Source organism: Leptosomus discolor, chromosome 1 (assembly GCF_034619465.1).
Source record: "Leptosomus discolor isolate bLepDis1 chromosome 1, bLepDis1.hap2, whole genome shotgun sequence".
NCBI classification, from domain to species: domain Eukaryota; kingdom Metazoa; phylum Chordata; class Aves; order Leptosomiformes; family Leptosomidae; genus Leptosomus; species Leptosomus discolor.
The window spans coordinates 31,032,100-31,059,938 of record NC_141391.1 but is presented as its reverse complement, the minus strand read 5'-3'; the positions used below and the strand labels follow the sequence as shown (position 1 = coordinate 31,059,938).

Sequence of the window (27,839 nt, the reverse complement as noted above, 5' to 3'; positions counted from 1 at the left end):
TTGCACATTCTGACCGCGGGTAAGTTCTCCAAAGGAGAAGTATTTTCAGGAGGGAAGAGGACGTGCTCTTCAGCTTGGTGGTAGTCAGACCTCAATTTCGGAACGCTCCCACTCTGCTTGCTTTGCTAATGAAGTTTTTCAGGAGGTCGTGGTCCATTTCTGCAAAGCCTTGAGTTTGTGTAACAACAGTTAAATGGTTTATGCAAAATCTGAAGCAAAATTCTTCCAAATCCTAGGAAGAAATTAAGGTAATCTGTAATATGAATGACTGATAGCAAACCCCTTATTTTTCTGTTTCAAATCTGTCATTTAATTAGCAGAGAATATAATATATAAGGTTGTTCACATTACCAATCCCTTTTCTGATCAGTTTGATTAGATCACAAATGACAGGATGAAATTTCTTCATACAAACTATTCAATAAACCCCCTCTGAGAAAAAACGAGTAGCCACCTAAATCGACTCTAGAACTCCACCACATTTACTGAGCTCATTAGAAAAGTTATTAATAAGTGAAACCACCAACTTTCCCCACTAGAACATCAGTAATCCCTTTCTTTTCCTCCCTGCACTGAATTCAGGAGTGATCCTGTGAAAAACAGCAGCTATCCTGGTCTGGCTGAAAATAAAAGCAAAACATGATGCTTGCTGAGCACAGACTGGATGTCAGAATACACGTGTCTCTGTGGTCAGCCCAGCAATTGTGTCCCCGTATCTAGGAACTGGGATTCCTAGAGAGCAAAAGTGGTTCTGTCTTGTCCCGGCCTTGCTGTAGCAGGGATGTTCGGACATTCAGTGCAGGATCGGTACACCCCATTAGGCCACACAACCATGACTTCATACAGCAAATTTTGCCCACTCAAACTCCTCACCACAGTGGCAATCCTCCTCCTCCTCCAGGCACTGGGTCAATCCCCTTTTAGCTGGTTCCTACACCACAACTTGCCTTTGAAGGAAAAGGAATTACCGAAGTCTAAATTGGCAGTATGATCCGTGGTCTATAAGCTCTTCAAGGGTTACAGCAAAAAGAGGTCTCTTAATCCGTGCCAGTTTTACGCTATGTTAACCACACAAACATCGCAGCCAGGGCTTAACAGTAGGAAGAAATTTAGCAGAATATCTGTGCATTTCCCTTTGAAACTTTTTCCTTAGACTGAACGTTTCAAGGCTACTGCCCCTGTCAAGATGTAACTAAAGCTTTAACAGAGGCCAAGCAGCACAAAACAGCCTTTAAGAAGAAATAAGGTAGCAAAGATGATGCACAGAAGTAAATTGTATCACTCATCAAAAAGTACTGGAAAAGCAAGAAGAGGAATGAGAATAGACGAAGAAATAAAAAAAAGTAGAAGAAAATTAAAATGTAGAAGACCAAAGACACTGACAGCTTTAGTTTCAGCAGACCTCTGACACGCTACTGCCAGGACCTGGGTTGCTTTACAGTCAGTGTGTGAACTTTTACACTAAATAAAATGAACAGCAGCTGCCTTTTCTGGTTCTGATCTATTTAGAGGACCATAGATACCATAGAAGCCTAGTCTCTAGTTTTGCAGTTTCAAGAAACACTGGCTTAATTCTGTTATATAAAAGATGATTAATCTAAAATTTGCTACAGTGTATATCAGAAATATGCTTAAATATAACTTGTAGCAGCAACTCTTTTCTGAGGGTAAGATAAAATATTTTCAAGCATTTTTAATCCTAACAGATGCATACAGTAGCCAAGTCAGCCTTCAGTTAATTCAGTATGTTAATGGCAGATGACAAGCACCATAATCATTCATTTGCAGTGTTCACATTTAATGATAAAAAATTGAATGAATTCTGTCTTTTCACACTTCCAAAGTATTGGGCCCCTCTCATAACTGTTCTCTGGACAGTTTTTTACTGAAATGCCAACAGGCTGCACGCGGTTCTCAAACCAATTTTTCCCGTATTAATGCAGTAGGCTAAAAGATCCTGGCTTCCTTCATGATTCCTTACACAGAGACTACCCCGTGTCTTTGGCACAGAACTCTCTGCTCCGCTTCTCCGAAGCAGTTCTGCTACATCCCTTTGTGAGCTGTGGATGTAGGGATGCACTCCTGAGTGTGGCACATGCTGCACCCGCGGCAGGTGAACCAATTCATCGTCTGGCGATCGTGCTAAAATATTACATGTTTTGAAAGAATGCTACCTATACAGAATAAACCCCTGACTCATAGAAGGAAGAGGAGGATAATGTACACTTAGTCATCTAGCCAATCCCTTTTATGGTCTTTCAGGCATTATAAACTCCAGTACTTCGCCCAGGCTCATTTTACTACTTCACAACACACCTAAATGTATCTTTAACTACTTCACCTGACACAGGTCAGCTAAAGGTACTTCTGCCTTGAAGGTGTTCAAAACTGTTGAAAAGCTTGCAAGAGGAGGAACTCGAGCAAACTTTCAGTGAAAAGTCCTGCTGTTAGGAGAACCAAACGGTTGGGTCCTCCCTTGCTGTCCAGCCTTCCCCGATAAGCTGGACTTCTACCACCACACCACACGGCAAGGACAAGTCCTCCATGCCGCAGCTGTTCATCCTTCTGGTACTGACACCGTGGTTACAGCTGCCTTGTAACCCGCGGCTGATAATCTCATCATCTACTAATCTGATTTTATCCCCTCTTTCGATTTACAAAACTCGTTGACTTCGGGCCTCTTCTCTGCAGCTCCTACACAGATTCATCTCATCTGGTACACTCCTGCCATACAGCACAGATTACTGTAACATTTTTAGTTGAGTTTTTGTTTCAATCCCTTCTTTCTACTTGCTTCCTGTACCTGCAACCGTTTAGCAATCCATCGTGTTACACTTCTAGCCTCTCCTTTAAATCTTCATCCTACATTTCACAGCCAGGCAAAAGCAAAAAAACAAGTATTTTTAAAAAACATTGTTAGCAGCTACCTATTTTGGCTCTTCTAATAGGTAATCTTCTGTTTGGCCATATTAATTTTACTCTTGTGAAGCAGAACTCTCGAATAGAAAGATGAGGACTGCTCAGCTAAGATGCTCAGTTATAGCAACAGCTACTAAGTCTAACACACATATACAGGCTGCTTGAATAACAAAAACCACCACACCATTATTTCCACAATCAGCATAGCACTAAGAAGCTGAGAAAAGGAAAACATCTTTGAAAGTATTTGTCTGTTTATAAAAAAAGTGCTTGCAGTACTGCTGATAACAGGTTGTGTGCCAGCGAAGCATTCCAGAGCCGAGGGCAGACCAGACGACAGGATATGGGGAGAGGACTAACAATAGGTAATTTGTTGTATGTCAGCACGATTCGCTGTAAACAACACAGCAAAAGCGCTTTTTTGCCTTTTTTTATTTTTTTTTAATATAAGCACAAGTGTAAATAGGGCGGGACCTTACAGGTAAATTCTCCCACTGCCTATAAAAGGCGGTACCAGAATGACTGTACCAGACAGCGGCAGACAAGGCGATGAGGTGGAGAACCCGGGAAGTGAACAGGCAACAAATGCAAAATCCAAAGGTGGAGAAGTAAACGGCAGTGAGAAATTTGCATGCTATGGCGTGCCAGATGACGCGGCAGGAAGCAGATTAAGAATCCTGATTCACAGGTGCAAGCCAAAAGGCCAGGAAGAAAACACCAGTAGCTGCATTTTTTTTTTTTTTTTTTTTTTTTTAATAGCTTAACAAGGGGAAAACAAACGTCTGGGAAGCCAGAAAGGGAAATTGCAGTAATCATGCCTCATCAGTTAAATGCAGTTATGCTTATATTAAAGTTTCATGTCTCAGAAAACACCTGATAGCCTGAAGTTCTCCTTACCTGAGCTTCATATTTGACTGCGGCTGAAAGAAGAGCAATGGCATTCTCTTCACAAATGCCTTGTTTGATCGTTTGCTGGCAAAGCTTTTTCAATCTGTTTTCTCTATACAGTGTTGCCAAATCTAGCAGTCCTGTGAAAATTCACACAGCTTTAACTACCCTGGCGCAAAACACATTAATTTATTCTCAAATTAATCAATTACGCTATTGTTTTAGGACAAATTAGTCAAAGAATTGTTCTATCGTTTTTCCCTAGATGATGTGTGCTTTTTTAAAGGTCCTCAAAAGACTTACCAAAAAGGGACCCTTTTATTACTCTGCAAGTGTTGTGTCCCCTTGTTCACTGCATTGTAGCTCATTCTAGGCATCAATGAGTGACTTACACCCTCCTAAATTCATGTGGGGAACAGCTCCCTTTTCATTCACGATCAAACGGCCACAGCTACTCAAACAGGAAAGTTTTAGGATGGCATTAGTGCCTTTTTAAGGAAAAAAAAAATTCTCAATATGAGAAACAGTGAGCTCTTTTTGAACATTTTGCATCTTTGATCTTATTGCATCCCCACCGCTCATTCTCCTTGGGCATGCTTCCTGCTACTGCATCCCTTCTTCCTGCCAAACTCACGACTTCTTAGGTACTAATAAAACTAAAATAACAAGCCTTGCTTTCCTCACACTGTTATGACACACAAATTGTCGCAGAAACAGTAACCTAGAGTTATTTCCGTTTATGGCAAATACCTATTGCATCTTCAGGAGGGAGCCTAATGTTGTCTGTATACAGGTATTCCAGGAAGGCTCGGTAAACAGGATAAGAAAATTCACTCATTTCTATAATTTCATCATCATTATTCAGTATGGAACGAAAATGTTCACACCTACAAAATAAGGACAAAGATTGTATACTGTAAAGAGTTAAACTTGAAAGATGAGCTGCAGCAAGAACTTGGTAAAAAAAAGAAATAAATCACTCAGACTAAATACACAACCACCAACTCCAGCTACATGATCTCTTGGTTTGCACACGTTCATTTCTTTAAGCCTTACATATACAATTCAGAATTTTCCTTTATTTCTGTTATTAATATTTTACAGCAGGCTCCATTAGTACTTAAAATATCTTTAAGGCTGGTCCATGTGTTTTTGATGTCATTTTCTTAAATAGGTTATACATTAACTATGAATTTTATTACCTGGCTCGTAATAGATAAAGTTTACAATTAAGTTAGACAGCTCTCACATTTCAACCTGCTTTCTCCAACATGACCTAGTGAGGAGGGTATTTATTAATATTTTAGATAACATTTATTCCAGTGTCAGAGTCCATACACAGTTTAGCACTAGAATTAGTCATTACACTCAAGGATTAAAATATTTAAAGCAAAACCACTCTCACCCAGATCTTTCATCACCTTTTTCTTGTAAGTCTGAATACTTTTGTGATGGACAAGAGACTAACAAGGAAAAAGCACTGCCTTTGATAGCTATACTCTGCAACTTACACTTCACAGTAACTTACAACTCACTGTACCTTACTGCTCCCTAAAAAAAAAAATCCTGTAACATTTGAATTGTTTTCAAAATTTTTGCTAATGGAAATGAACATTGCCACCTCAGGTAACTTTTTCTATAACAGCCACAATTTATTTGGAATCTTTTATACTACACTACTTACTTTCTAACTCTCCCACATCTGAATTTGCTTTTCTTTTAGTAAAACTTTAATGTAAAAGGTTGGTTTCTTTTTAATGGTGCTGGGACAAGTCTATATTGTAAAGACAGTATAACTTCGACAGAGAGGAAAAATAATTACTTATTTTATCACTTAATTTACCCTTTTCACATTTGATTTTACTGGTTATTGAAAGAATTTTTTTCCTTAGTATTTTTTTTTTTTAAAATAAAATAAATAAACATCAAGTCAAATTCATAAAGAATTAAAAAGTCACTATCTAGCTTCTCCCACATCTTGTGCCACATTCTGGCACTGGAAGAGGCAGACCAAACCTCGTTGCTTTGTTTCCCAGAGCTTTGTTTCCCACATGGTGACCATGCTGTCCATCCAGCTGTGGAACTGACCCTGGGAATGCTCTGTTGCCTCAGTGGCACCACAGGACAGTAAGACAGAAGGTGGTGCACATTGCTCCCTTAACAGCAAATAAGGAAAGAAACAAAAATAACTTGGTTCTCATCCTTCAGTCTCCTTACCCTTTGGAGTGCCTTTCAGGAGAGACAGACCAGACACCTGATTTTGGCAGGCTGACTGCAGCGCAGACTAATCCCACCCACGTACTCATACGTATCTGCTTCTGCAGGCAGTGTGTGGCCCAGCCAGCCTCTCGCCGAGCTGGGCGATGCCTGGCCTTTTCACCATCGCAAGCTACTAACCACCACCAGTATGATCTCGTTCAACGGTAGGTATAGAACTAGATGGAAAAAAGTCTTCACAAGTAGTAAAGAAATGACTGGACAATGAAAAGGAACTTTTACCAGCACGGCATTCATGACAATGCTCTGGAACAGGCTGAATGCTGCAAAATACCATGTTAAATACATTATGCTTTGATCCAGGTGTATCATAAGACTACAAGACATAAATAAAATACTAACTCTACAGACTGTGCCTGATGCTTCATTATTCCTGCATATTATTTTGATAATGCCATACATTTAAATCTATTTTACTGTTAGACACATTTCCTTCCCAGAATGCCATGAAGTAGAGCAAGAGAAAAGAAACGAGGAAAAGTTGCATATAGTCTGATTCTCAGGAAAAAGAACCTCAGAAACATTTGAGGGATACCATTTCAAATCTTGTGTATCTGATGAAGGACACACGGCATTCCAAACAAAGAAGATGGACTGTAGGCACGAGTGTAATATACAAGCAATGAAATCAGCAAAGGGAAGAAAATAGTAATACATGTTGATTGGAGTAGTAACAGGAGAGCAGAAAAAAAAAAAACAACAAGAAAAGGGCAGGCAAGAATTAACAAGGAACTTTAATTTTATGCAGTAATATGCAAGAAATGACTAACAAGACTCAGGAGCAAAAGCAGGAAGACAAAAGTGGTGATAAGCAGGACAAGACAGCGATGCATCTTGAGAAAGAAACTAGCAAAGAGAAAAACCTATTGTAACAGTGAGAAGGGTGGAGCAGAAGCACTTAGCCAGACAGAAGCGATCTAAAGCAGTGTCTCCAGAATGTGCTAGTAGAAACTGTGTCAGCAGTAACAAACTAATCCCTGCGTGCTAATAACAATGTGATTACTCTGTAGATCTGCATATGTCAAATGTCACCGTGAAGAGGTGTTAACCTGCAAAAGGCTACAAAATCAAAAAGAGAAGCCATCTGAGCCGGGCAATTGTGGGCAGCCCTGCAGAGAAGGAATTTGGGGGTGCTGGTGGATGAAAAACTGAATGAGCCGGCCATGTGCGTTTGCAGCCAGAAAGCCAATCGCATCCTGGGGTGCATCAAAAGCAGCGTGGCCAGCAGGTCAAGGGAGGTGATTCTGCCCCTCTGCTCTGCTCTGGTGAGACCCCACCTGCAGTGCTGTGTCCAGGTCTGGAGTCCTCAGCACAAGAAAGACATGGACCTGTTGGAGCGAGTCCAGAGGAGAGCCATGGAGATGATCAGGGGGTTGGAGGACCTCCCGTATGGGGACAGGCTGAGAGAGTTTGGGTTGTTCAGCCTGGAGAGGAGAAGGCTCCGGGGAGACCTTATAGTGGCCTCCCAGAACTTAAAGGGGGCCTACAGGAAAGGTGGGAGTGACTCTTGGTCAGGGAGTGCAGTGATAGGACGAGGGGTAATGGTTTCAAACTGCAAGAGGGGAGATTTAGATTAGATATTAGGAAGTTCTTTACTGCGAGGGTGGTGAGACAGTGGCACAGGTTGCCCAGAGAAGCTGTGGCTGCCCCCTCCCTGGCAGTCTTCAAGGCCAGGCTGGATGGGGCTTTGAGCAACCTGGTCTGGTGGAAGGTGTCCCTGCCCGTGGCAGGGGGCATGGAACTGGGTGATCTTAAAGGTCCCTTCCAACTCCAACCATTCTATGATCATATGGTTCTGTTAAAATTCAGATTCACTGATGATTTAAAACAAGAAAGATAAGAAATCTGACAAAAAAGGAAAGAAAAGATAATCTGAGGAGCATCTACAGAAGTTGCTAAAACAACTGAAGGGTGCTGTGGGAGGAAAGAAAGGCAAGAATAAACACAAAACCCTCAAATCATCCCAGTGGAGGAAGCCAAGCATGTAAAGGAGGAAAAGCTGATTCAAACTGCTGGGAAGGCTGCAGAAGGAAGTGAGGCTTTTCCTCAGCAGAAAAAGGTCATTAGAAATGAGGGTCAAGGCCATTATGTAGCACAAAGGAGGATACACTTCAGATGGAGGGAAGTGATGAAAAGGCTGGTAGTAAGCAGCATGTTGGGTAATTCCAAGCAATGAGGAGAGGAGGAAAAGAGAGGAACAGTGAAGAATAGCAGGTGAATCCCATGGCTGAGGAAAAAGGAAGTTTGTAAGAATAAGTCAAGAATTTTGAGCAGTCATTACTCAGCACAGTGGACTACACTACACAGTTTAGTTTACATTAAACTATACAGTTTGGGCCTTACCTAATTTTAAGAAGAACTTTATGAACATGAATGTATTTTCCATCCACTAGAAACTTCAGGTCTGCAGTTTCAGGGTTGTCAAATTCCTTCTTTAGTGACTGGGCTACTGTTAGATGGTCATCAGGCTCTAGAATAAAAAGGGGAATTAATAGTAAGTAGTTATACAAGTGTCTCATGGTAACATCCTGGGTATCTGTCAGCAATTAACACTCTTAATAAATGCAACATCTCTTTAAGGCTAGTAAAATAATCCAGCAGGCTATGTGTTCAGCATGAACCCCCAGAAAAGCAAATAAGGGGCAGCTTTCTTCAGTCCTTACTAGTTTCCTACTCCAAAAAAATATCCTTCCCCCCCCCAAAAAAAAAAGAAGTACCACTCCTCTAACTCATCTGTATAAGGGCAGAAAAAAAAATTCAACACAGTCTCAGAAGTTTAATGCTGCAACTGACAGCAAATGCTATCAGTTGTTACTGGGTAAATTATGCTAAATGAAAAGTGTTAAGTTATTATAAGACACCCAAAAGGTCAATAGAAAAATCACAAGATTTTCTACAATACTCCCACAAGAAGACGTTACCTTACAGCAGAAATAAAACTATTGCACAACAAACACACTGGTTGCAGTGAAACTGCCCAGTACAGTATCCCTAAAGGTAAACACCAACAGTTACAAGTCTGTTCAAAAAGTGGTTTCCCTCGACTTATGGTGTTAAAAGCACTCTGTGTGAATGTCTGCACATTCCTGTTGGTGTCACATGTATGTATATCCCACTGTACACATGACACTTGCATTACAAAGTTACCAAACAGCCTTGAAAAGTCATCCATTGTTTGCATACAAATTTTTATCTCCCGAACTGTTTCCAAGCCTCCATCATATTTGGTAGCCTCAGAGAACTATCTTCTTTAATGCTGCTAAAAAATTAAACCCTCCAAACCTCATTCTTAACCCAAAAAACATTTTGTCTTCTTATCATACAAATACACACTATTGGTTTATGCAAATTTTATGGGTCAGTAATAAGCTGTTCTCTACAGAAAACTATATAAATGCTAGGTCCTGTAACCTACCAAGCTAGAAATAAGAATAGTATTCTGCTGGAAATGGGAAGACCTTCACCACAAACTCTGGAAAAAACGTAACACACACAGTTTGATACTGTCACACTTTGTTTAGCACAATTATTTTTCATTTCATTTAGAGGATGTCACTCACATTCAGGTACACCCGATTAGGGCAATAATTATTGAAGTGTGTTGGATTACAGATAAAAGGACTAGGGGTGGGAGAAATCCAATGTAATGACAATAAAAAATCCTTCTGAAAGCATGCTACTGTAAAATATTTTGTTAGTTCTTATTTTGTACAATGTGGTTTAACTATTCAGACCTTTGCTATCCAAACAAGTAACAATTTTAACAACCAATGCAAAACTGAAGCTCTTCTTCAAGGTTAACTGGCAATTCAGACGTCCAACAGTATGCACCTCCAGATGACTTCTACAGCTGGCAGAGGTAAACTGAATATAGTGGGGTTCAGTTATGAAATTCTTAGAGGAAAATAGGTGCTTTTATTTGTAACAGCAGTGAGGGGGGAACAAGAGAAAGGAAATGAAGAGGCAGTTCAAACTGACGAGGCACAAAGCCAAGAGAACTCCTTACCAGACAGTGCTAAGACTTGTAATAGGAATGTTAGAACTGCCACAAACAGCGAATGAATGGGAATGCCTGGGTGTGGAAGCACCAGAATACCCAGACGGAGAAGGGCTGTAACCATGGCAGACGTCCATGGCACCTAGCTCAGATGTTAAGACCCCAGGATGCAGCTGCCTGATGACTCTCACCACACGTAGATCAGGAGCCAAACAACAGTGAGTCAGTCCTGACGACTCGCCAAGGTGGGACAGGATGAAGAAACTAGTCGCTCTCGGCTCCCAGAGCGTGCAAAAAGGCACATCTGAAACCAGCACAGAGCCACATGACTAAAGGGAACCCTTTATCCTGCCTCACCACAAGGAACACTGGTCAGACCACCTGAATACACATTTTAGTGCTGGGGTGCTGGACAGACCACTTGGCACACATGAGAATGTGGGTTTGAAAGTGCATCTGAAATTAGCTTTGTTTAAAAATAAAATAACCTTTTCCTCCCGCAAGGTTTCACTTTGTGCTTTGGTACAATGCTGCTACAGCATTGCAACATTATTTCCAAAGGGACCAAGAAGTCAAGGTCAAAAAAACAAAACTAAAAGGAGCTTCTACAGTCACAAATTACTCCCGAGATAGGAAGCAGTGCAAGGAAGCTGGGTGTATTGTTCACAGTGACAGTGAAGGTAGGGATAAAAGATGTGTTGGGAAATAGTTACGGACGTAGTCCTAACCACACTCTGTTAAAGAGAGTGAGTATCTGTAAGTATTAATGAGCAATACATTTATCAATAAATGGGTTACTTGGAAATCTTCAGCATAAACGTGATAATTATATGAATGATCATATATAATCCCACCCAGGACTCCTTTAGCTGACCTAAACCAGCATTTGTAAAGGAAGATAAGAAAAGGTGACTTTGCAGAAAGGAGCACTGAAAAACTGTAACAGGCAGTTTCAGTCTCACTCAAGCAGCTGTCTTCTCTGTGAGGAACGAAATAAGGAAAGAGGCGGTTTGTGCTTCTTGCCTGCCTTCACTCTCCTTTGAAAAATTCCTCAATACTCTGCACTAAACTGAGAAGAAAAGGCAATAGAAAAAGTGGAGGGGAAATTCTCACAGCATGAAGTAATATTTTAACTGGGCAAGAAGAAAGGGAAGCTGGAGAGCCCCAGAACCCTGCTAAAAAGTACATAACAATACACATATAATTGAATTTATGATTAAGCTACATATACTAATATTGTCCCATTTCCTTCATAAAATAACCAGTTCTTACGGAAGAAAAATCTGAACACAGCACAGATACTTTTATGCAGAACTTACAACTGGCAAATGCATTTTTATATAGATTTTGCTCTTTATGTGAGAGAGGACCTGGAGTATATTGAGCTCTGCCTAGGGGGTGATGATGAAGAATGAGTTGAGAGCTTATGGGTAAGACTTAGGGGCCAGGCTAATAGGGGTGACACTGTTGTGGGCATTTACTACAGGCTATCTGATCAGGATGAGGCGGTAGATGAAGCCTTCTACAGACAGCTGGAAGCAGCCTCACAATCACAGGCCTTGGTCCTCATGGGGGACTTCAACTACCCTGATATTTGCTGCAAAAGTAGCACAGCCAAGCACCCACAGTCCAAGAGGTTCCTGCAGAGCATTGCTGACAACTTTTTGACTCAGATGGTGGAGGAACGAACAAGGAGAGGTGTGCTGCAAAGAAGGTCTGGTCGGAGACCAGAGGGCAGCCTTGGCTGTAGTGACCACGAGATGGCAGAGTTCAGGACCCTGAGTGGAAAAAGCAGGGCAATCAGTAGGATTGCAACCCTGGACTTCAGGAGAGCTAACTTTAGCAACTTCAGAGACCTACTTGGAGGGAACCCACGGGCTCGGGTTCTAGAAGGCAGGGGGGCCCAAAAGAGCTGGTTGCTATTCAAGCACCACCTCCTCCAAGCCCAAAACTGATGCATCCCTATGAGGAAGAAACTGAGCAAAGGAGGCAGAAGGCCTGCTTGGGTGAGCAAGGAGCTTCTGGAAAAACTCAAAGGGAAGAAAAAAGTTTACAACACGTTGAAAAAGGGACTAGCCACTTGGGAGGAATATAAGAATATCGCCAGAGCATGCAGGGATGCATCGAGGAAGGCTAAGGCCCGTTTGGAATTAAGTTTGGCTAGAGATGTCAAAGACAACAATAAGGGATTCTTCAAATACATCAGCAGCAAAAGGAAGACCAGGGAAAACATGGGCCACCTTGCTCAATGAGGCAGGTGCCCTGGTGAGGGAGGATATGGAGAAGGCAGTTACTGAATGCCTTCTTTGCCTCAGTCTTTACTGCTAAGGCTGGTCCTCAGGAATCCCAGACCTTGGAGGTAGGAGAGGAAGTCTGGAGGAAGGAAGACTGCCCTTTGATCGAGGAGGATTGGGTTAGGGATCTCCTAGCCAGACTGGACACTCACATATCCATGGGCCCCAACAGGATGCACCTGCAAGTACTGAGGGAGCTGGCAGATGTTATTGCTAAGCCTCTCTCCATCATCTTTGACAGGTTATGGAGGACAGGAGAGGTGCCTGAGGACTGGAGGAAAGCCAATGTCACTTCAGTCTTCAAAAAAGGCAAGAAGGAGGATCTGGGAAACTACAGGCCAGTCAGCCTGACCTCCATCCCTGGAAAGGTGATGGAACAGCTCATTCTGACTGTCCTCTCTAAGCATGTGGAGGAAAAGAAGGTTATCAGGAGTACTCAGCATAGAATCACCAAGGTGAAATCATGCCTGACCAATTTGATAGCCTTCTATGATGGGATTATTGCTGGGTAGATGTGGGGAAAGCAGTGGATGTTGTCTGCCTCGACTTTAGCAAAGCTTATGCCACCATCTCCCATCACATCCTCATAGGTAAGCTTAGGAAGTGTGGGATAGACGAGTGGACAGTGAGGTGGATTGAGAACTGGCTGAAGGACAGAGCTCAGAGAGTTGTGATCAGTGGTGCTGAATCCAGCTGGAGGCCTGTTGGACCCCTGACTACAGGGGTCAGTACTGGGTCCAGTCTTGTTCAACATATTCATCAATGACCTGGATGAAGGGACAGTGTGCACCCTCAGCAAGTTTGCTGATGACACAAAACTGGGAGGAGTGGCTGACACACCAGAAGGCTGTGCTGCCATCCAGTGAGACCTGGACAGACTGGAGAGCTGGGTGGAGAGGAACCTAACGAGGTTCAAAAAGTGCAAGCGTAGGGTCCTGCACCTGTGGAGGAATAACCCCATGCACCAGTACAGGTTGGGGGTCGACCTGCTGGAGAACAGCTCTGCAGAGAAGGACCTGGGAGTTGCGGTATACAACAAGCTGACCATAAGACAGCAATGTGCCCTTGTGGCCAAGAAGGCCAATGGTATCCTGGGGTGCATTAAGAATAGTGTGGCCAGCAGGTCAAGGGAGGTTCTTCTTCCCCTCTACTCTACCCTGGTGAGGCCACCTCTGGAGTGCTGTGTTCAGTTCTGGGCCCCCTAGTTCAAGAAACAGGGAACTACTGGAGAGAGTCCAGCAGAGGGCTACGAAGATGATGAGGGGACTGAAGTATCTCTCTTAGGAGGAAAGGCTGAGAGACCTGGGGCTCTTTAGCCTGGAGAAGACTGAGAGGGGATCTAAAGATATAAAGAGTGGGAGTCAAGAGGATGGGGCCAGACTCTTTCAGTGGTGTCCAGCAAGAGGACAAGGGGCAACGGGCACAAACTGGAGCACAGGAAGTTCCGCCTGAACATGAAAAACTTCTTTACATTAAGGGCAACAGAGCACTGGAACAGGCTGCCCAGGGAGGTTGTGGAGTCTCCTTCTCTGGAGATATTCAAAACCCACCTGGATGCAGTCCTGTGTAACCTGTTGTAGGTGATCCTGCTTTAGCAGGGGCGTTGGACTAGATGATCTCCAGAGGTCCCTTCCAATGCCTGCCATTCTGTGATTCTGTGAATGAACCACCCCATTGCCTGGGATTTTAGTGCAGTAACACAATTTACATCTAATTAGTAGTAGGCAGATATTAGGAATATTAAGAATTTCCACAGTAATTAAGCATGTATCTTACAGTTCTGAACAAGCCACCCTAGAAAGCACAAATGCCTCAACCTAGAGAAAATGGGGGTCTTTGGACTGTGCCCTAAAACATTAATTTTGGCAAAGCAGCTTCCTGAGAAGAGGATTCTCCATTTAATCCTCTAGACTCTCAAAGCTGATGTATGAGCACTATTAACAGATTTTCCTCACCTCTGCATTCAGAAGGCACCAAGGGAGCAAAGAGTGTTCTACAGTTGTCAGACAAAAGCATACAGCAACACAAAAGCAATTATCAAGGCAGTACAAAAGTGGAATGGAAGCACAATGGACTCAGCAGACTTCAAATTACAAATTAACACGTTGCTGCATTCTAGCTTTTAGCTAAAGCTCCCAGGTGACACCTACAGACAACCCCAAGAGTCTCATCTTTGATTAGGTCAGCAAAGCTAATAACTTTATTAGCAGCCAATATGGAATTGAATTTGTAGCTGATAACTGAGCTCTCTGTTAGACAATGCTATATACTTAATTCTTCCTAGTTAAGGCCAGCAAGACAGATCTTAATGTTACTCAACTATCTGAGATCCAGCAACTTCTCTCTTCAGAAGCCCAGGTCATGGTCACTTGTGATAAGACTTTAAGTGCCTGTGGCCAATTCTGAACATGGGAATTTAGCTCCCTCCATTCTTAGTAGCCTACTTAAAGGCATCAAAGAAAGCTTCAGGGTTCCTAAATGTTCTGCATGGCTTCCTCAAGTCTATAAATTCAAACTCAGCTTCTCCACCCATGGCCATTGTACAGTAACATTCAGTGGTAGCACAAAAAAACCCCTCTCCCCAAACCCAAGGCATTTCCCTGCAGAAATAAACCACATCAATAAAACATCATTTAGCACTGCCATCGGGACTCAGCAATTTTTACAATTCCATATTACCATTTCCACAATGTAATATATGATTATGATTATGCTTCCCAGTATAAATTTTTGCAAGAAACTAAGTTTAGGCTTCAAACACATGCAACTGTTTTATGCACTAAGATTCTATTAAGAAGATGTAAAAAAAAAAAAAAATTTTAGCTCACCTACTGACAGAAGACGCCACATAACAGCAGGGGTAGCAAAGCAAGCAAACACATCGTCAGTGCAGGCAAAGTGAGTGAGGTGGGGAAGGATCACAGACTGCCCACGGCACTGGCCCCACATGTACACCTGGCCGCTCTGGGTCTTGGCAGCCGACGTGTGAGCAGAGTGGCAGGCTGCGATCTCTATAACTCTGAATTTACAAGCAAACAAAGAAAAAAAAAAAAGCGAGTCACTCTCATAAGAACAAAATGCAGCGCAGCAGCTCACTACCTCCTGTCTTCCTCTGGTGCAAAACCTATCTGAAGCACGCATGTACTTCCAATTGCAAGAAAGTTTTCCAATCATACGTAGCAAAATTAAAAGGGGTATAAATGTTTCTTCAAATAGCGTGCATTTGGAAAGTTTCTCAGTGAAAAAGCATCTTGGGAGCGAGGAGACACTGCTGCAGCAGAGCAGTATTATCTGCTGCAGCACATGCTTCACTGACCCCCTCGGCTCCCTCAAACAAAGCTATGACGAGTCTCAAGTCTCTGAAAGCCTTTGGTGGTGCTGGGCAGTGAGATGAGTTAAGCTGTAGAGAACGGGTACTTGGAGAAGATGAAGAAGGAAATGAGGAGTCATTTGAAAAAGGAATTTGCATTTTGGCTTATAACTGAAAAGTTAATGAAAAACTTTTTCCTGCTTGCTTATTGGTAACAGTTATAAACCAACAATTTAAACATACCTCTCAATTAAAACACTGAAGTGTCATTAATCATACAACTATTACTACTTAGGTTTAACAGACTTTCATTTCGAAAATTAAAAATCAGAACCAACAGCACTAAAAGCTGTTTCTAAGTGTATCTTAGCAATGTTAGGCTATCTTCCTAATCCCGAAGTTGATTTAGGATTTCAAAACTCAACATTACACAATCCACTGTTTTGCAGCCTGAACTACTGCTTGTTTACTTGTTTTCCCAGCTGCTTGAGGGAAATAGCTGGGAAACAACTTGTTTAACACTGTATGTACAAATCTTACAGGCTTTAGTGAGGTAACGTTCTCACTCACACCAGGAATGCATATTCTGGCCAACAAAAGGGAAAGGCAGCACACAACATTAAAACTTGTATTAAAAGGTGGGAACATTTTAACTGCAGCCAAAGCATCTGGAAAAAAATCAGTTGCATTTTAAGCAAAGTACCTTAAGCACAAACACACATAAAAAAATAGCAACATTCAAAAACAGGCCATGTCTCATCACCAGAAAGGAGTTGCCTCTTCCTTATAATAATGTACACAGATACAAGTTTAAGAGGGACATCTCACTTTTCTTATTATTCACAACACAAGGCCAAAATCAAGACCTCAGTAATAAAGACCAGATTCAAATTTCCGGCTAAACATATACAAGGCTTTACACTAGCAATAGAAATAACTGCCCCACTACCCATCAAGGACTTACAGAAAAATAATTAACTAGTAAAAATCTAATTTTCAGAAAACAATACCAAGCAAGAACTCCTCCCTTTCTCTCTCTCCTGGGTTATGAGCCAGATTTAATAGCAGAAATAACAGAAATTGCAGATGTCCACTCGTTACTTTTTCTGTGCGTACTTCTTGTCAAAAGTAGCATATTAAAGAGACAATAAAGCTTTTACTGGCGACTTCAAACAATGAAACTACACCACTGAAGAGAAACTGTAACTAAGGCCTATAAAGCACAGTGTGAGCTGAAGCAGCAAATAGCACATTCAGGCTCAAATATTCAGTTTCTCTTTCACATGTATGGTTATAGAGCAGATTCAAGCACTTTCAGTGAAAATTCTGTTCGTATTTAGCAGAAGAACCATTGCAAAAAATTATAGCCTATTTCTTCCAAAAAACAGATTTAAAATGCCATAAGTTTTCTGTAGCTCTTCTGAGAGTATGCCAAATAATGTCTGACTGTGAGACAGTTAAGTATTACCTGTCCTTATCCACAATAACTGTTGTAGGGTAAGACTGGTTACTTTTATTCCCAGTACCTAACTGGCCATATGAATTGGCTCCCCAGGCATAAATCTGACCTTCATCTGTTAGCACCAATGTATGTGCATAGCCGCAGGCAACCTATAAGGAATAATAAAAACAAAAAAAAATCATTTTGATGTAAATTCATACAGATAGATACATGTTATGCTATACATTATTGTTATTGATTCTATACCAGTGCAAAAGTTACAAAAATTACAAATACAGGTAAGTTTATTAAAAAGTGAAGTAAAGCAGATGAGGTGACTTTGAGGAAAAAAATGTATCAGTGAGGAACCCAGCCAGATAATCTCAAGAATACAGTGAAAGAATAGCTAGAAATTGAGAAAGAAGGAAAGCTATATGACAAGTATGAACGGCATGCAGAAAAAAAATGCAGAAAAAGGCAGATCTGTCTTGCATTAACCTTGCTCCATGGGCAACTACTCAACATGAATAGCTCACCGTTGAAAAAACAGGCAAGGTCTCCCTATCTACTCCTCTCCTCCCCCACTGCCAGCCACACACTGCTGCCCCCTCCCTGTGCCAGCTCTAGTGCTCACTGGACCCTCTGCTGAGATAATTTGGGTGTTGGACTAGGTGAACTTTAAAGATCCCTCCCAACCCAAACTATTCTATGATAATTTACATCACTGGAAGAAAACTCCACAGCTGGGCCTCAGGGCCACCAGTGCCCACACCGGGTAAGTAACAGGAGCAGCCAGCCAGGAAAGAGAGGGAAAAGATGAAATTCTCAATCTTGATGGCAGCACACAACTGTACCAGCTCATACCCTCTTGTGGAAACCCACTCCATCCTGCTGAGCTGCCTTCTCACATAAAGTACCCCACATAAGGTTGCCTGAATATCCGCTTTACAATCTATAAATGCAGCACATGCTGCACATACAGATACACGGTGGCAAAATTACCAGCAACAGCCTTGCTTTGCATGAATTTATGTAACCTATTATAGCTAAGCAGCTATCAATAGCCAATTTAAATTGTTAAAAACTAGGTCACGGATCTTCATATAATCTGCAAAGCAGATACACCATAAGTACCTGCAGTCCACTGACATCCATGAAGCATGTGGTGTGCTTTAGATGAAATAAATCCTTAAGTTATTTACTAATTGGAGGTCTAACCATGTTAACCGGTTTCAAGCAAATTATGTGTATGGAAATAGGATCTAAGTCAAACTTACTGGAGCACTCACACTCTCTAAACAGAAGAATAAATACAGGGGATAATAACATTCACTTTATTACATTATTCTCCAACAGCAATCATTACCAGCAAAGCTACTGTCTACATCCTAGGAACTGAATGTAAAACTATGTAATTAAATGGGTTCATTTTAAAAGATTCATAAAATCCATAACTTCCCTGAGTAAACAGGATGCAAAGTTCAAAACACTCTTGTAAATTTTCACTAGGTTACAAAACCAATGTTTTCTAACAGAATGTGTCATTTTCCTGACAGTATTCTCTATTTTAGACAAATCAATAAAAAACCCTTTCAGTATCAGTTCTGCAGTTACTTTAAATATTTCTTAACAGTCAAAAGATGTTACCAGTTTGCTAGTTACACCAATGGCAGCCCAGCTATTTGGTAAAGTGTAATAACCACCCAAAATCAAGACTAACCATGGAATCATACCAACTGTTGACCAAAAGTAGTTGGAGATGATTCGTTCAGACTTAACACACCAGTTAGTCATTGTGGCTGGATTGCTATTGTAAAAGTGATATTCGGTCTGCCAGAAAGACGAAATGCTAAACTACAGCATTTTCCCAGAAAAGAAGACAAGGGTTAATGAAGAGTGGGGCAGCCTATGAAGACTTCCTAATTCACCAAGATAACAAGAAAATTGTTTTTATTAAGTTTCACAGGAAAAAAAAAAAAAAAAGACCAAACATTTCTAATGGCCTCTTTCAGTAAAATCCTGGCCTCACTAAGTCAATAGGAAAATTCCCGCTGAACTCCACAGGGTCACAGTTTCTCCCCTACTGAAGGAGGTCCGTTTTAAGATACAAGACTTTATTCTGATAAATGGCACTTTAAACAAAAATGCTAAAAGACGATCTATCTCCTTTAAAAGTAGGCTATGCCTCAGCGTATTTTCAGTTGTTCATAAAGGGTTTGACATGGAGCATCACACACGTACCCGCTGCACACGAATGCCTTGCAAAGCTGCTATTCGGCACGGTGTTGGCTGATTGCCGCTGCTGCCCAGTCCAAGCTGGCCATTACCATTGTAACCCCAGACATAGACCTTAAAAACAGACAGGGATTTTAACTGTTTGCTGCTACCCACTTCTTTTGAAAGCAATATAACTACTTCAGAGTTACAATGATCATTTTCTTCATTATTTCCTGTCCCCACACCTTAGGATCTGTACTTTACATGTAGATACACATATATACACATACCTATATAAACATACATATACACATACATCTGTATACACACACACACATATATATGTTTTTCTGCACTGCAAAATTTGGATGCTATTTCTGTTTAAAATACCAACTGCATGCTCATCTAAAATTCTAAACTTCCATATTCATGTTGCTCTTTAAGAGTTAGATTATGTAAGACTACAATGTTTTAATATGAGGAGTAGAAAATAAGTGATTCATATGGCTGTTTCGCAGCACAGAGCAAATTCAGCATGAATACTTCCCTTTTTCAAAGAGCTAATTTCTCATTCAAAAGTCCTCTAACAGAAAACACACCAAAACAAGTATAAACTGGAAGATATGCACAACAGTTTGAGTAAGCTGTTAACAGCTTCATGCTGAACATAAGAAAAAGGGAAACTACTAAGCTCTGATAATTTCAGTGACATATGTTCTACTGCAGTCAACAGCTACTTAGGTCTAAACTGAAATGCCATGGAACTAAATAGGATGCAAGCTGTCCAAAATCTTCAGCTCATATGAACTATGACAAGAAGAACGCTACAACCTCTTCATATCTTTGCAATGAGCATAAAAAAAGTACGAGAGGGACTCAAGGGTACTGCAGTAGAACAAATACATGCCATGTACTTGTATTTTCTCTGTTTTTTCTTGAGATAAATTGGGCATATATGAGCACTGAAAATTAAAATAGCATTCACTGCTTATTCTCACACTCTTGATATTTAAGATTCTAGTATAGACAATAATTCATTTTTCTGTGAATGTCAAAGACAGCAGTGGGATAACGTATTAATCAGCACTTTTGCTTTTGCTAGAATATAATACCAGCTCTAAACACCAGTGAATCAGTGATACAAGCTTAGTTATTTTTAAATATGAGAAAATGAAGCTAGAATGAAATGCTAAGTATATATCTATAGATTTCATACGATTTTATCCCAAAGTTTATCAAAATCTCCTGACCTTCACAATGCCATTTTTTCTTCAGAACGGTATTTTCAAGTAAACTTGAAATTTGACACTTGAATTCCTTCAACTCAAAGCCAACTTCAGTAGTTCATACAAAGTAACGGCTGCTAAATTTAATGAGTAATCTCATCAACCAAAAAGCCATAAACTAAATGTTAGTGAACAAGTTTTCCCTGTTTCACTCTACCTTCTTTCTGAAGAAGAAACCATAATCAGCATGGACAGGAAGATGAGCTTAAGTATGTCAGAAAGTGCAGGACAATTTATGACAAAGGTTTTTACAAGCAGTATAAGCAAGTAGATTTGAGGCAGTCTGGAAAGGTATACTTCTTTTCTGAGTATTAGCTCATTACTGACAGGTTTGGAATTCTCTACATCCCATGATATTACATAAAATAAAATTCAGTCAGAAAATTCACTTAGAAATTCCTTACTTCTCCATTTTCCACCACAGCCATAGAGCACATCTGTCCACAAGCTATATTAACTACTATTTTATTTTGTAGGCAGCTGGTAACTCTTCGAGGAATTGGTTGATTAGCTGTTGAGCCAGATCCAACTTGGCCTGAGTTATTATAACCCCACGTGTATACCTGTTGTAAGAGAATTGTCATAAAAGAAGGCTATATAACATACAGTTCAAAGTACATATTCAAGAGAAAAAGTTATATGCATTAAAAAATTATGCTTTGAGTTCAAGTGGATGTGTTCTTTTAAAGAGCTGGGAAGATACATAGGTTTACAATTTAACTGTTTCTATCAAAAATATGCCACTCATAATATTTATATATTCCATTCCTTCATGTTCCTCCAATCAAAGCTAAGAGGCAAGATGACAGCTGCATTAATGCTGGAAGAATCCATGGCTAGTTTTCCAGAACCCAAAGCAGAATGGCTAACTGAACACAAATGGCATCTCAAAGTAAACGACAGAAAACTTTTTACTTTAGTGGGTAGAACTCCTTATGTGAACATGATTTATATCAATACCAGCTTTACCACTATTGAGTATTTATAGTAGAGTATAGCATAGGAAGGACCTGGCTGCCCTCTACAAAGAAACTATAATTTTCTATTATAAGCAGATGTGGCACAAAAATCAGTGTTCTGCATGCACTTCAAAGCAGCCAGACCCTAACAGGTTTTCCATTTTTATCAAACATTTCTGCTGCATCAGCACTATGAGGATAGCAAAAAGTGAGGTCTAATGCTCTAGGTGCAGAATGGTTTCCAGTTTCTCACATACGTGAATTTCATTAGGAGAAAAGAGATTTATTCCAGCTATTCTCACCTCTCCGTCAGATGTTAACACCATAGAATGATGAGAGCCACAGGCAACTTCAATGACTTTCTTGTTCACCAAGTTAGTAGAGACTTGACAGGGAATGAAACCATGATTTGTTGTACCATTGCCCAACTGACTATAAGCGTTATGACCCCAGGTATACACTTCTCCTTCTATAATAAAAATGTAAAAAGCTGGTTTAAAAATCTCTATTTTTCCAATGAGTACACAACATAAAATTACAAACTGAAAAGTCAAATTCAATAACAATAGACATATTTAAGTGTCTACATATATATATATATATATATATACACACATGCCCTTTGGGGCTCTTAAGCCCGTGGACATACCAGTACTACCTTCACATAGTGTTAACCACAAATCCAAAAGGACAGTATCACCATAATCTTAGTAAAGGAAATCATATAGCTAAAGGAAATGAGACAGTATAAGGCAGAAGAGAAAAGGATGAAATGACAGTCAGGAGTCCCCATTTCAATTTCTTTGTTACTGACAATCAATCAAATTTTTTTGTCCATGTCCTGGCACAGTTTCCCACTTTGGAAAATTCAAATAACAAGTTTTCATTCCTTTACAATATACATGAAGATGCTTGTAAAAAAACTCATTATTACTTATTAATAAACGTATTATTATTTACTTATTAATTAAACATACTATTCATGTCCTGTATTTTGAGAAACATGCTAGTGAAACTAAGAATGCAAGAAATGTCTGACTGGATTAGACTGATGGTCAATCTAGTGCAAAATTCGGTCTCCAACGGGCAATATAAAAAAGCTGCTGTTAATGGAAAAATGAGCCTGGTCACTTTTTGCAGTTCCCAAGCATTTACAATCACTAGAGTACAGATACTACTAGGTACTTCTGATTCTCTTTAATGTACATATATTGACCTGTTATCCATGAAACTAACACCTTTTTGTACTCTCATCTATTTTAAATCTAGTGTCCTCTAGTCACAGTAGTGCAGGACTTGATGAATAGCTGTCCTACATCCATCTTGTCTACTATCAACATCATCATTTTCTAAACCTAAAGTATGCCATTATTGCCGGAGAGCTAGGTTTGACATACAACTCCATCAGGCTTCCTTATCCCTAAGAAGGGTTCTCTCAGAACGACAAAGGCAAAATGTGCTACACTAAACCAATATTTCTCTACAGTGACAGGTTAAATCTAACAACTGTATTCTGTCAAAAGCAAACAACCTTCTTTTTCTTTCACCAACATGAGAAGACAAATTCCAGTAAACAGGTGAAACAGCTACATACAACATAAACTGCAAATGATTGGAATTAACACAAGAATTATGAAATATGTAATGGCTGTCTGAAAGGTAGGTTAAAAGAGGCTGTGCTGACTGGAAGTTATTCATGCAAATGGAGTTATGAGTAAAAATCATCAAGGATCAGTTCTTTTGCAATACTTCAGTTCATCATCTGGGTAAGGAGTACAAGTGTGTCAGTGAGATCTGCCAACAAAAAAACTCAGAATATATATATATATATATATAAAAAAAAATATAAAAGCATCCAGAATGGTCTGCCCTGAAGACTGGAGAAAATGGTGGAATGTAACTGATTATAAAGAACAGTCACACATGTACAACATAATTCCCCTCACTTACCTTTAGTCGTCTAACCTAGACTACTCAAAAAGATTTCTTCTCATGAACAGAGAAAGAGAGACACATTAACATCGTCAGGCCCTCATTGGGAACACAGTATTAGTCATTTGTCTTCAAGAATAACGTACCAAATTATGAACAGAAGGGCCACTAGCATGATGCGGATAATAGAGTGTCAACGAGACAACAGAAAACAGAAGGCTGAGAGGCAATATAAACTGTTCTTTAAAGCACATCCAAAAGTAGGTACAGGAGGGAAAAGGTGCATTTTAGCTAAATGACACTGTTGGCACAAGAGCATCTGGGCATAATGCAGCCACTAATACATTTCAAAAGTGATCAGAAGTTCCAAATTTAACTGCAAAGTAAAAAAAAAAACCTTCCAAAGGTAGTAACAAGATCAAAGCAGTGTTTGAAAAACTTTTGAAAAGAACTAGCTATGAACAGAGCCAGCTGACATGTCATGTTTGCCAATGAAAATACGTTGGACTTGATAGCCCGGAACATCTATCCCAATTCTCTCTCTTACGTTATGTTACCAGCACAGACCTTTCACACCTACTGGACTAATTAAAGTGGACTATCTGAAACAGCAATACTCAGATCATACTTTACCTTCTGTAGCAAGGACAACATGAGGGCCACTTCCATAACTCAGACAGGCTATCTTTTTGCCACACAGAGAATCTAACCTCCTTGGTTCAATAGTGCTCTGCATGTCACCCGTTCCCAAACACCCACTGCAGTTCATGCCAAGCACAAAAACCTGTTATAAAAGAACCACAGAATCATAATTTAGGTTGGAAAGGAGGACGTCCTCCAAAGGTCAACTACAACCCCCTGCTCAACAAAGGTCTAAATAGATCAGTTGACCCAAGGCCATGTCCGGTCAAGTCTTGAACAACTCCAAGGAAAAGATCTCACAACCCCTCCAGAATTTAATCACGGTAATTTTTTTTCCCCTAATACTGAACAAGAATTTTCCATCTTCCAGCTTGTGTCCATTGCCTCTCATCCTGTCACTATGTACCTTCAAGAAATGTCTAACTCCACCTTCTCTTTATCCTCCAATTGTGGTAGGAAGCCACTAATTTGAATTGAAAATGCTTTAGTAGCAATCAAAGGCATTTTTGCATGCAACTTTTTCTAGGAATACTATCATAGTACTAGCTTTCAGAATAACTTGATACATAAATGACTACATATGTAATTTTCATACACATTCTTGGACAATTACCTCATCATTTTCAGTTGCGTACAACACTTCATTACCAGCATTGCCAAATACACAGGCTTGACGAATTAACTTGAGCTCTTCTTGGGAACACAGAGAAAAAATTGGCCATTTCCCAACATCCAGCATCTTCAGGGCTGACAATAATGTTGCCTCCAAGACCTAACGTTATAAAAAATGATATCAAATACGTAGACAGAGAGAAATGTATACCTTTGCACAGTAAAAAGAAAAAATTTAGAGAAACACCGCCACCTCCTTTTTCAGCCACAAGCCAGTATTTTAATTCTAGAACAATACCTGGAGGGAATCCATTAAAATAAACAAATAAAATATATCATGATCCCGAAAGAAAGGATTTACACACATGGAGAAAAGTACCATATAAGAAGCTAAATGGTGAGGTTGTATTTTCACCATATTCATGCAACGTAACTGCTAGCTCATAGAACTCAATGTACAGGATTCTAATATAAAGTATAAATTCAAAACTTGAAAATAATTTGTGTCTTTTCCTCTGATGCTAAAATTACCATTAAAAGAAGAAACCATAAAAAAAATCTGCTCAAGAATATTACTTATCTTTGAAAAATACACACATTTGTTTTCACACATTGAAAATGGAAACTTGAGAAAACTTGAGAAACTTTTTTTTTTCTCCTTTCCTTCTGCAAATTACTTCTGTGTTTCAAAAATTATTGAATCCTCGGGAACTTCCTAAGAATATTTGCATTTTATGTAAGTAGAGGTATAATAAAAGAAAAAAGATAATTGAGTCTTTTCCAGCTTATCCAAGGACAAATGACAAGTTTATAGTTAAAGGAAAAGAATAACAGGTCTCTCCAGGCATTAAAACTAGTCAAGCTGATGTCTGAATCTCATGCAACATTTCTACTGCTTTACTATAGCATAAATCAGAAAAATGCTGCAAAATCAAAATTTAATAGCAAATTTTGAATGGAGCATGCATCAAATTTTCTTTGCCAAAACTAAAACAGGCTCTGGATGTGAAAGAAAAGCAACATTACTTGCCAGATCAGAAGGTAAGTAAGAATAGATTTTGCCTATCACAGACATTATGTAGCTCACCATACAACAGTGTGGACTGTATCATTAGTTTCTGTCTAGCAAGTAGAAGACTTACAAAATGATCCGTTACAGAACATAGTTTTTTCTACCTCTGACTTAAAGATGTGAATAAACTCTTTGGAATCTGAAGCACATTCTGCCAGTTGTAAGGAAATTGCTTTTTTGATTAGTATCACTTACTATGAAAAAATGTACACAGAAACATACGTAACATTTGAAACTACAGAAATACACCCTAAATTAATCCTGAATTAAAATCTTTCAACAAATAACAGTTAATTACACATTTCTTTATAATATATTTCTGAGGAAGGAAAAGGAGGGTTGGTCATCTTTACTAAAGAAAAGTTGTGGTTCTGATCACACCAGTTCCTTCCCCACCTCCTCACACCAAGTAACTAACCAATTTCAGCCAAATTTGCAAGCAAAAGGGAAGTAAGATTCCTCTGACACAATCCATTTGGCAGTAGGCAGCTGGCAATCAGACATGTATGTTATGAAACAAGTCAGCAAGCAAGTAGGTCCAAGCTAGTCCTAGCAAATGTTGTCCTTCATGACACACAGCAGGGTTATAAGAGACAACAGACATGAATCCCATATGGAATCAGGCTTCATTCATCTGCTGTTCACAGAACTATTTGGTTTATGTCAAGAGGTTATGTCAAGAGTAATTCTATGGAGGATTTTAGGCACTTTTAAAATATGATAATGAATACTGAAAGCATCACAGACTACTCTTCCAATTGCATCAACAAAACTGCATCCCACTTTTGCTCAAGACTGATGAAACCTGAGGTTCAAAAGCATAGTCAGGGTATCCTTCAACTGTACCGATTCCCTTACTGGAATAACATACTGGTTTCTTCAAAATGTGGACTCTAAATTCCAAGTGTACAGGGTCAGAACCCATTCGTCTTAAATAGAAAAGTTTTTTTCCTGTAACCTCCTTCTACGAAGCACTCATGTTCTACCCTCATAATTAACAGGTTGAAAAAACCCAAACTGTAGCATTTCTTAACACTAAAATAATACACTGAATGAAAAAAACCCACTATTATAAAAAATCCACTATTATAAAAAGCACCCAAGGAAACACTTATGATTCTGCTTTTTTTTTTTTTTTAATAAAAGAAATAACAACAAACTTCATCAGACTAAAAATATCCATAATCTAAATCCTGTCTCTGGAATTATTAGTTACATTCACCTCAGTAAGAGATATTCTCTCACCTTTCAAGATTTTCTCCCCTCCCACATTCTCCGTTATATTTTGTCCCAAAACTATGAAAAACAGCTTGAACTATCAACCTGCCAATATTTATGTCCCATAAGTGATCAGTTCCCTCATTATACTGCACAAAGTCATGAAAGACAGAGTTAAGACCAGAGTTTGAGATTTCATATGGTCCAGCCACCTATCCCAAAGGTGTACCAGTTACGCCTCAAGAACTACACTTCATTTGACCTCAGCAATCAGTTTGAAAGCTGGTTATTCAGTTTTATTTGTCATACAGATCACCTTAAAAGGCATCATCATTAAGCTCAAAATCTGAATGATGTTTTATTAAGTTTTACATGCAGAGTATTCAAAGAAAATAAAAGAGAAAGATGGGAGGAAGTTTTTGCCTCAAATTATACTCCAAATGTTAATTATAACAAGTTTAAGTTGTTGAAACATTAGAACTTAATACTAAATTAAATTAGCCTCGTAAGCCAAAGGAGCAATTCAAGCTAATGGAAATGAATATACTGTCCTTCTAATACAGCAACAGTTCTTTTGCTAGTATCGTTGTTCTACCTATAGCTTTGGTTTTCTGTTTATCTTGAAAGCTACTAGGACGTACTAATCTACTGCTAAATGGAACAAGCTTCTTCCTTTTCAATAGAGCAGTACGGAATTCTCAACACAAATTCACACTCTGACCTTGACACTGACTCCTTGAGAAGGAGGAGATTCATCCTCCATATGGATTTGTGC

At 39.7% G+C, this 27,839-nt stretch overlaps 1 protein-coding gene across 2 annotated transcripts; it reads right to left on the bottom strand.

Moving 5' to 3' along the window:
- Positions 1-91: 91 nt before the first annotated feature.
- RCBTB2 (RCC1 and BTB domain containing protein 2) lies at positions 92-27,839 on the bottom strand. 2 transcript variants are annotated; one of them, XM_086481942.1, is made up of 12 exons: positions 27,786-27,839; positions 24,776-24,934; positions 24,154-24,304; positions 21,891-22,057; positions 21,034-21,192; positions 19,368-19,475; positions 17,154-17,296; positions 15,204-15,394; positions 8,428-8,554; positions 4,558-4,694; positions 3,817-3,947; positions 92-232 (listed from the first exon to the last, which is right to left on the bottom strand). In XM_086481942.1, the coding sequence occupies exons 1-12, from the start codon at positions 27,825-27,827 to the stop codon at positions 92-94; spliced, it is 1,656 nt and encodes a 551-aa protein (XP_086338068.1). In that variant the 5' UTR covers positions 27,828-27,839. The 2 variants fall into 2 exon arrangements, with proteins under 2 accessions (XP_086338068.1, XP_086338067.1); XM_086481941.1 differs by having other exon boundaries at positions 4,558-4,721; positions 27,786-27,827.